The sequence below is a fragment of the Podarcis liolepis genome (genome assembly GCF_965112155.1).
Source record: "Podarcis liolepis genome assembly, chromosome: 5".
Lineage (NCBI taxonomy): Eukaryota > Metazoa > Chordata > Lepidosauria > Squamata > Lacertidae > Podarcis > Podarcis liolepis.
Genome location: NC_139556.1, coordinates 3,345,998 through 3,356,077, shown reverse-complemented (window position 1 = coordinate 3,356,077; position 10,080 = coordinate 3,345,998). Strand labels below are relative to the sequence as shown.

The window sequence follows — 10,080 nt, the reverse complement described above, 5'->3', positions numbered from 1 at the left end:
GTTTTACATTTAACTTCAGAATAAGCTGCTGCTTCCTTGGGAAAACTATGAGTAAGTTCCAGTAACAACAGGCAACACAGCAAACTTTAAAAATGAGACCTTGCTAAAAGTGTGACAGAAGGACTGCAATCTGCTTCTACTGGGTGAGGCAGGCACAGCCCCCCCCCCAACAGATTAGATGCAGATGATAATGTGTGTTTGGGGCAGGGATGAGAAAGGGTGGCTGCAAGCGAGCTTGAAAGGGAGCAGAATGTGAGCCACTGATTGGTGGAGCAGAGCAATTAGTGGAAGGTGTAGAACCATTGATATAGTTAGTGCAAGCTGTGGAGCTGGCATTTGTGAGCTGGGGCTGCCGGTAGCAGGGGCTTCCTCTACTGTCTGATTATGTGGGCTTTCTGGTTGCAGCTGATTTTTTGCTGTTTGTGGCAGCTGTGCATAGGTAAGTCATTGGAATCAGGAGTGGTGCCTGCTTTAACCTGTTCCCTAATACTGTTTATGCTACACAACTGGGCTGAAAGGTTCTTCATGGAAACTCTTCCCTGCGGGAGAAATTTTCTTTTTCTGGGATTCAAAGTAGAAGACTCTTCTTTATTTTTAGGAAATACTTTTCAGACATGGCACTCTAATGTAATCTTAAGCATATATTGCATTGGAAGCAAGTCCATTAAGTTCAATGGAACTTGCTTTCAAGTGTGTATGTCTGGTACTGACAATTTCCCCTTTGTTTCAAAAAGTAACCCATTGCTCCTCACTACAAGGTCCCAGAGCATCAAGCGCCTTAAAGGGGGACCATAATAGAGCAACTTGGTCAGTGTTAATCTCTCTGCCGCACTGTATGTGCTGCTGCACTGAGTGCAATTATTACATATCCAATGACAATATTTTATAATAGTCTTCGTAAACTCAGAAGATACTAAAGTAGATACAATATACATGGGTAAGCCAATATCTGTTTAAATTTCATTACTCTTCCTTCCACATGGTTTATTAATTAACACATAGATGTTGAGTCATTTTTCATAGCTGTGTGTTGTTGACAATTCAAGTCTTGCATCACTAATCAGATTTGCCCGTGGCTTTGTAACACCACTTGTGTTAATTCTGGCCTTGAAGGTTTGTACAACTAAGTACCACAACAATTATTAGCAGCATAAGCTGTTGCAGCAGCTTCTGGTAGTGGTGATGTTCTTCAGTTCAGCATCAAGAGTGCAAAGCAGAGGAGGGTATTGTTTTCTCTGTTAAGGGAGAAACTTTTGCCAATATCCTGAAAATCACCTGGAGACCTAACTCTCAAACATCTGAGGACAGCAACAACTCAAGAGCTTTCTCTCCTGCTCCCTCCCAAATAGGTTGCTGGGGGGAAATGTTTGAAGGGGACTGGAAAATGAGGCACAGTTTTTTGTGTGAAATGGCTTGTTAGCTTGGTCATGGGACCAATTGCAAATCCCTAGGCTCAATCTGTTTATTATGCTCACCTAGTTGGTGGACCTTGGGAGTCTAATAAAATCAAAGAAGATCCTACAAATCTAAAGCCTGGCCACCTCTGCAATAAAAACCTAGATAGGGCTTGTGTGCCTGTGATTTCTATAGGCAAAATCTTTAGGATAAGCAGACCCTGTCGATGTTCTACACTACTAACATATAGCAGCCATCTTCTTATCTGGTTCCCGGATTGGTTGCTGGGGGGGGGGCTGTAAATTTGCATAGGATTGGGTATTTACTGGTGTCAGCTGCTGTAAGGATTTGGAAGTGCTAAAGATGACCAAAGATCAATGTAATAACTGTTAAAGGAACAGGAACATATGACCTATGGGCAAGTTGTAATGTCCCTGACCTCTGTAACTTTGGATCTAGTTAGCTTGCTGTTTGTGGAAATGGAAAGGAGAACCACTCTCTTTTCTGTGTTAAGGGCAGAAAGAAGCTTAGCGCAGATGATAGTGCTTGTGAATATTCAAATCACTTCACATGTGTTTTGTAATCCTTACATAACTCCTGTAAAGCAGATTAGTATTGTCATCCAAATACTGCAGATGCGACAGTGACAGACTAATTTAAGGCTGTGCTATATTTTGTTAACTATATAGACTAGTCATACAGTGTTTGTTAAAGTCTATACTGCTCACACACTGGTTTGCAAGCACATTTAAGTCCCAAACAAATCCCTGAATCTGATCAGTTTAAAACAATAAAAACAATAAATCCAATTATAAAGAAAAAAAAACAAAACTAGCAAAGCAGAGTAAACCAGCAAAACATAATTTTTAAATGGCATAAAACCAGCTAGTGAATTATTTGATGCAAGAGTCTAGGAAAGAGTCTAAGAGTCTAAGAAGGAAAGCAAACGACCACATCCATTGTAATTTAAACAGCCTGTGAAAAAATAAAGGTCTTCACCTGGTTCCTCAAAAGACCACAGTGAGTGTGCAGGTGTGCGTCTCGTGGGAGAGCATTCCACAAATGGGGCACCAGCAAGGCCCCCTCCTTTGTTAGGCAGCAGGTAGAAACGGAGAAGTTCCTATAGAGGTAAGACCTGACTGGAGAATCTCCTTGCTTCTAACTCAGCCACTTAGGCTGTGGTAAAATGCACCCTCACGGGTGTCACTCCCTTAGTCTTGATAGCACCAGGCTATGTGAATACCGGTGCCTATGGCATGGGTCTTCAACTGGTGGCTCAGGACCCACAGCTGAGTCACCGTCTGCTCTGATGTGGGTTGCCATAGCAGCACTGCCAGCATAAAAATATATGGTTTTAAAGTAGAAGTGGTGTGCATGCTTGGGCTAAAGAACAGAACAGAAAGGTTCAAGACAGACACATGCCAACATTACGAGGCTGTCTATATACCCCTCTCCCTAAGTTCAAAGAGTACAACAACTTTTTGTTTGAACCTGGGAGGCTGAGTGATTGACTGTTCCAAAGTTAATAGCAAGTAATTTTTCTTCTTACTCTAGAAGGCCAGACTCTGGGACCACAAATCGCAAACCCCAAATTTGCCACAAACAATCCCACCCTCACAACAGTTGCTTTGGAGAAGCCCTTCTGTGTGTTTGATGGCTCTATGTTGAAAGGAGCAGCCTATGAAGTATACCTGTATGTCATGGTGGACTCTGGTAAGTGGGTGCTTATTGTGTCTGTCCTTGTTCAGGGGGGGGGGTCCCCAAAAGCAGATATTATATTGTTTGGAACTGGAGTAAACCTGTCCCTGTCACAGGCTCCTATACAGAAGCAATTACAGATAGCAGTTTCCACTTGGATGGCAAAGTTTGGAATGGGTAGACAGTCATTTTGGCAAATGGCCACTGGCCATTCTCCTGCAGAGACACAAGAAAAAATACCGCTAACAGTTGCTTAAATAAAGAAGCGGATAGTGCTGGTGCGTGCCATGTACAAACTGTCATGTAAACTTTTTGCATGTGTCCATTTCTGCTGCAGCAAGTACTTCAGGTTCCTTTGTTATGGACAATAGTAGTAAACCTCTCGATGCTACTTTCCAACAAACCAGCGGAGGACAAAGTGGGCCTTACAAAGCTGCGGTCTTTAATGTTCCAAACTGTGCGTCGCTTCCCAAGCTGTCTGATGCTGTGGACGCCACCAAAGCACCTGCCATCCTGTCTCAGTATCTGGTCAGAGTTGGTGATGATGCCACTTGTTTGTATGACCCAAATTTTCTAGATGCTTGTAATCCGCCTCTCTCCCAAGACACAGCCTACAGGTAAGCATTTCTCCCCAAGAAAGTTTTTAAAACGTAAGTGCTCAGGCTAATCTGAAAGGGACAGAACACCCTCTATCCAATTGAACGGTGGCATAATTATAAGTCTTCCTGGAATTAAGATCAGCATCCAAATCCTTCCCCAGGTATTCCCACAAAGTGAAATTGGGTGGTTGAAGGTTGGAGGGGGAAGGTTGAGACTCCTCAGTGTAGTGCCCAGCTTGGAAAATGAGCTTTTTCAGGAAGCCAGTTAGAACACATTTGCTGAGGCTTTTGGTGGCTTTTATTCTTCTTGTCTTGCTTTTGCTTCTTTTAATTTGGTTGTTTTAAAGTATTCTACAGAGATTCCAGGGCAGTAAAAATTCAATATAAACTATCTAAGTGCAGCAGTATAAATAAGGTAATGAACTACAAGACTATTAAGCAAAACAGAGGTCATAAAACCAATGTCTTGGCCAATGCTGAAAAGACTGAGAAACACCAGTGCCTCCCTGGGGAGGGAATTCCAAAGCTGGGGCACTACCACAGAAAAGGCCCCCTCTCCTTTGCAAACCCATTTTGCTCCCAAGTCAGCAGTATTGTTCCTGCTGCGGCTTTATGTTTGTACAAGCTGCTTTTAAATACTCAAAACAGCGTACAAATTTAAAATAAGCCAGCTGACCTGCATTTAGCTGTGACTTCAGCAAGTCTCTTCCCAAGGACTCTGGAGCCTCACTGCAGTCCCTTGGCAGCCCTCTGAGTCACTTGCCATGGCCTGAGGTAGATCAGCAAAACATGCGCACAGTATACGCCAAGACTCCAAAGCAGATTTAATAGGTTGGCTTCATTCAGAATACTCCTTGCAAAATGTAGGGAGGGCTACAGCACCCAGCAGAAACGCTCTGCTTTTAGAGGCCTTTAAAAAAAAAAGGAGTTGCATTCAGGAAGCAGGATCAAGAGAGTTCCCTCTTCCACTGTCCACATGCTTAGTATACTAACCCTAGATTAAATATGCAGTAGAGACCAGTGTCAGAATTTGGGTCTCTGCCACAAACAGCTGCAAAGCCGTCATGGAAGGGCATTGATCTAAAGCAGAAGACAAGGAGGAAGGATGCCTATGCAGGCTTCTCCACTTGCTGCTTATCCCTGCAAGCTCCCTTTGCTCAGCAGGGACTCAGATGTGCTTTCTGGGCAAAGGTGGCTGGGGCAAGGGGGGTGGCAGGGGGTGGGGAAGGCAAGAAAGCCTGGGAGGAACCATCTCGAGATCTCTTTCAAGCAGAGATCCAGATTCTCAAGCCAGGCCTTAATAATAAGTCTAGCAGCTCGCCAAGTGCCTTAATAGATTATTGCTTATGCCTGAACTGTAGCCTCCGCTGAGGATTCTGCAGGTAAGAGGCCAGGGCTTTGGTGCATTAAGATGTTGTCTTCTGTTATCAGAATAGTAAAGCCTCTTCCGCATTCTCGCTACCAGGTTTAAATACGTCCTTGTAGACAGTACAGCAGGTGTCATGAAAGACCAAACTCCCTGGTCTCAACCAATCAAAACCAGAAAGTGTAAGTATTATTATGGGGGGGTTGGGGGGGAGTAAACTGTATGCTGATACCCCTCTAATCCCTGGATCCAGCAAGTATTAAAATTTAACCAAGGCTTCTAACTCTTGGAATAGGCAGGCCAGCTTCCTGCTGAGGTGATAGCCTGGGTGATGGGCCATTCAGGGAACAAAGGAAGGGGCTCTGTGGAAGATGGCAAATGGAACTCACAGAAAGTGAGAAGGACAAAAGCCAGAGTTGAGAGCAGAGTTTGGCAGTAATGTGTTCTAGAAGTAAAGCTGCAAGCTGGAGAGAGAGTCAGAACAATACCCGAGAGCAAGGCATGATTTCTGTTTGAATCCAAGGCAGTAGCTAAGGAAGAAACAAGACCCTTTTGGGGTGGTGATGCTGTGAATCCCTCAATCGTAGGTTGAGGTTGTACATATGTGTAAATAAACCATACATCATAAAGATTCCACAGTCTCTTCTGTCCCTCATTCCAAATGGACACACGAACCCTGGGTGAGCACCTGCAACCCCTGGAATCTGGCACTTCTCAGAGATTGGGGTGGCATGCAACAGTATGTTTCATGGGAGTGGCATTTCTTGTTTGGCTGTCCAGTGTTGTTATACCAAAGCCTCCTGTTAAAAGAAACAAGCTACCAGTTGCCAAGTGTTCTTTCATTGTAGGGTTGCCATACATCTGGAATTTTGTGGACATACCTGGAATACTGCAGTCAGAAGCAGCATCCAGGCAGAAATCGGCTAAATGTCTGGGAAAACCAACAACTTCTGTCCGAATTCTCACTGTTTGAAATATGGCAACCCTACTTCATTGTCCCATCTAAATAGGTTGTGCAGAAGGCTGACATCACTCCACTTCCTCTCCTAGTAAAATGGTCCTCTACCATTGATACCTGGCCAGGTCGCAGAAGTGGTGGAATGATAGTCATAACTTCCATCCTGAGTGTGCTGGTGTTCACCCTCGTGGCTGGATTTCTTGCTGCGACTCTTCTGACTGTAACGTGAGTTTCTTTTGTGCTCTGCTTTGTCTCTACCCATTATTAAGGTTCAGATCTAATCAACATCTCCCAATAGAACCCCTTCAGAGCTTCATGCACATGGGAAGGAAACCCAGAGGGTTTTGCTGCAGAAAAATACTGCCCTAGATGTAGCCTTATAGCACCATTAAGAGAGCAGCTCTGGAAGGTGATTGAGGTGGCTTTCTGTTTCAGTTGCTTAAGTGTCGCTTGAGCTATCATGAACTTGTCCTAATCATTTGGCTTGCATATGCATTAAATTCATCTTGCTTCACATTATGCTTTTCAGTGAAGTTGGTTTAAAATGTGAGTGAACTAGTGATCAAGGGCTTGCATGATGTGAACCTCTCCTTCCTTCCTTCCTTCCTTCCTTCCTTCCTTCCTTCCTTCCTTCCTTCCTTCTCTCTTTCTTTCCCAGGGCATCAGAAGAGACTCCCACTGAGACGAGATACGAATCCCAAACAACCCAACAGACTTCTCCAAGAGTGCTAGAAACTTCTGAGTCAGAACTAGAAGCTTCTTCCGCCCACTAAATATAGTCTTCAAGTCAGAAAAGGTGGCAAACCAGCTGTGGATGTCCTTTCAATGCTTCCAGATACTTGAATACGAAGTCTGGTTACAAAACTGCACATCTTTAAAAAACTGTGACCCCGCGTGACTAGTCCCATGCATAGAACAGGAATATTCATGAACTTATCCAATTCTCAAGCAGCGGTGAACTTAAATATATGACTTTTCTAAGTTTAAAAGGGGACCTTTTCTGGGTGGGTAGTCCAAAATAATATTCTAACATTAATTGCTTGAATGACTTCTTAACTTTGAGCAATGGGCTATAAGTCCTGTTACTGAAGTTGGGGGTAGCCCATATGATGTTTTCCAGTATTTCTGACTGCAACTCCCATCAGCCCCAGCCAACATAGCCAATGACCAGGGATTATGGGAGTTGTAGTTTTAAATATCTGGAAGACACCAAACTGGCTACCCTGATTTAAGTGATATAGCCTGGGTCATTTAGCATGTGTGGTTTTTATAAAGCAATCGTTTGATTTGTGAAAATTGATTGTAGTAGAGTACAAATTTATACTTCTAAAGGTATCATAATTGATGCTGTATTTAAGTTCCAATTTAAAAGAAGAGAATACTGAGTAATTGGAATCAACGTGGCCGAGTGGGGAGGGGAATGGCTGAGGAAACTGGTTGCAAATCTGAAAATTGTTGTGGCTGCTTAAGCTCTGTCTTTGGGTGAAACTGAGCAACATTTATACATAGAATTGCATGGGAAACCACATTCCAGAATGCTCATTTGTTTAACGTACATCATGACATTACTGAAAATCTTCCTGCACTTGGAACAATAGGGCATTGGAGGAACCATTGTTGACCTTGTTCTGACACGATACTCCTCTAATAACACAATCTGCGGCGTTTTCACGCAGCAAGGGTTACTGTTTATGATTTTTGCTGGCCCTGTTGTCAGTCTAATCTACATCAGACCTAATGAAGGGCATCCCAAAAAAGTGTTTTGTTGACTTGGCTGAGGGATGGGGAGTTTGTGGCCTCCAACTCTACTTGGATTTCAGCTCCCATCAGTCCCAGGCAGTCCAGACAATGGATGGAGGGAGTTGTAGTTTAGCAACAGCTGGTGTAGGGTTGATCACCTGATTTGTAAAGTGATAATGTAACTAAAAATCTCAATCCAGATACTTTAAGCTTAAGCTTTTTTAAAAAAAAAAAGTTGTTGGCTGATTGTATGATTCAAAAGTGTTGTGGTAAAAACTGAAAGGTACTTTGAAGTTCTGGAGCATGAGTATACAAGCTGTGAAGCCGGGAGCTGAAGAACGCATGAAACACTGCTTAAACAGAGTTTAACGGTGCTCCTTCGTTGTAACTTGCCCAGTCCCCAGTCACTTTTCTTCCTTGTGTCTTCTTTCAGACTGCAGATGAAGCTATTTACGCTTATATTTGCCCAATAGCCTGGTTCAGATGTACAGTATTGAGAAACTGTCTTTCCCATTATAAGTGAGACTTAGACTCACATGGTTCACCATTGCAGGAAACTGTGGCTTAATAAACATGCTGGGATCTTTGGGCTTGTTCACATTAACCATAGTTTAAGCAACCCACAGCCGTCAGGTGTCATGGGCAGCTGTGAACAGTTTAAAATGGGAAGCAGAAGCTTTACATTTCCTCCTTTCAGGTGTGCAGGCCTATAGCTCTTAAGTATTCGATCCTATGTTGTCCATTATGAGAAGAAATGTAACTTGGTTCTTTGTGGTATGTTGCACTTCTGAGTTAAATGAACAGACATGTGTGTAATTTTTTGAGAATAAACAATCCAGAGGAACACATTGTGTTTCCTGCCCACAACTTGCCTTGAAGAAGTCAAAAGCTCTGCATGTTTCAATGGGTCTCTCCTCTCCTCTCCTCTCCGCTGTGTTTGCCATTCACAGAGTTTTACTCCCTTGTGGTCATTTGGATATTATCATGGGTCCTGCCCAGGGGGCTGTGGAAAGGACCTTGCTATTCGGATGGCAGGTTGAAGACTGCGTTACAAATGCATGTTGAAAACTGAAAACTAACACAGCAGGCCAAGGGAAGGGCTAGGCTTGAACTCCTGGATTTCTCCTGCTAGATGACTGTGGCCTTATTTTACATGGGGGGAGGGTGTTATAATGTCATAATCAGGTCAGTTGACTAGCAGGTGGGTTGTCCCCCCACCTGTCAACATTGGCCCACAAGGTGGGAACAGATAAGGATCTGGCGCACTGAGCCAAAACAGAACCCCACCCCTGTGGTAAATCAAGTTTCTCTTGATTTGATTACCACTAGCTTTCTCTAGCCAGTTTGCATGCTCCTCGTGCCATTGAGATGAGAATGCTCTGGAACATGGGCAAGAACCACCTTGTACTCAAATATGATGTAGTTAAAGATTATAGGTCATCAAAGCATGTAGCTGAACCTGTTTGCAGAGGTCATCAACTTTGAAAACCGAATGAAAGGCAGGGACAGTGGTGAAGGGATAGGACTGGACAAGACTGACCTTTCCGCTGTCAGAAACCGGAGCAAAAGAATCTCAAGCTGTATACACACCATACATTTCAAGCACATTTAAAACAGATGGCTTCCGACTCAGAATCCCAGGCTCCCCAAACAATTTCCAGGTTGGAGGAGGCTGTGAAGCCGAGAGGGGTAGAAATAACTAGGTCATACTAGGACACATGGCATTCTTAGGTGCCTAGTAGAGGTGGACAAGTTACTGCTGTGGCAAAACAGGGACAAGTTCTAACCCTCTGCAACAAAGAGTAGTGCTTCTGTGAGATCCATGCTTTGTTCTTGGGAGGAGTTGCTACTATTTGGAAGACCCCATTAGCACTATTCTTGAGTCAAGAGCTTAGCCACACTTCCCCTGGGGAAAATGGCTCTTTAGCACTCAGTTGGCGCAAATGGCTTGTTGGGTTTTCTGTGGGTTGCAGTTGCTTCCGATTTAGAGCTGAACAGTGGGTTTCCCCTGAGAATAGCTGGTTTTCCAGGTGAGGGGTGGGGCGCGGAGGGTGCTCTTCAGCCTCCGCACTCATCCAGCCCTCACCGCTGACAGGCAGGCACTTGTGAGCTGGGCAAGGTGGGACATGGAGGGTGAAGAATCTCCTCTGTGCTCACCCAACCCTCACTGCCACAGCCCGGCAGGTTGCTACAGGGATCTCGGGGGGGGGCTGGTTTGTGCCCCCCATATTGTGTGCCCGGGGTCACGGCCCCCCTGGCTCCCCCACACTTCACCCCTGGGAGCAGGGCAAGGAGAAAACTGCTCAGCCCCATGCTTTCTAGGC

The 10,080-nt window shown here is 44.3% G+C and overlaps 1 protein-coding gene across 1 annotated transcript; it reads left to right on the top strand.

Annotated features, from left to right (window-relative positions):
* Window positions 1-357: 357 nt before the first annotated feature.
* Window positions 358-8,582, top strand: UPK3A (uroplakin 3A). Its single transcript, XM_083504712.1, has 6 exons — window positions 358-439; window positions 2,950-3,108; window positions 3,431-3,710; window positions 5,158-5,240; window positions 6,109-6,241; window positions 6,675-8,582. Exons 1-6 carry the CDS (start codon window positions 385-387, stop codon window positions 6,787-6,789), a joined length of 825 nt encoding a protein of 274 aa, XP_083360838.1. The 5' UTR covers window positions 358-384; the 3' UTR covers window positions 6,790-8,582.
* Window positions 8,583-10,080: the final 1,498 nt, after the last annotated feature.

Excerpts from the sequence above, each read along its gene's own strand:
- UPK3A (XM_083504712.1), top strand. The coding sequence starts at position 385 with ATGTGGGCTTTCTGGTTGCAGCTGATTTTTTGCTGTTTGTGGCAGCTG. Across the intron at positions 3,711-5,157 it reads TCCCAAGACACAGCCTACAG|GTTTAAATACGTCCTTGTAG; the intron begins GTAAGCATTTCT and ends TCTCGCTACCAG. Across the intron at positions 5,241-6,108 it reads ACCAATCAAAACCAGAAAGT|TAAAATGGTCCTCTACCATT; the intron begins GTAAGTATTATT and ends TTCCTCTCCTAG.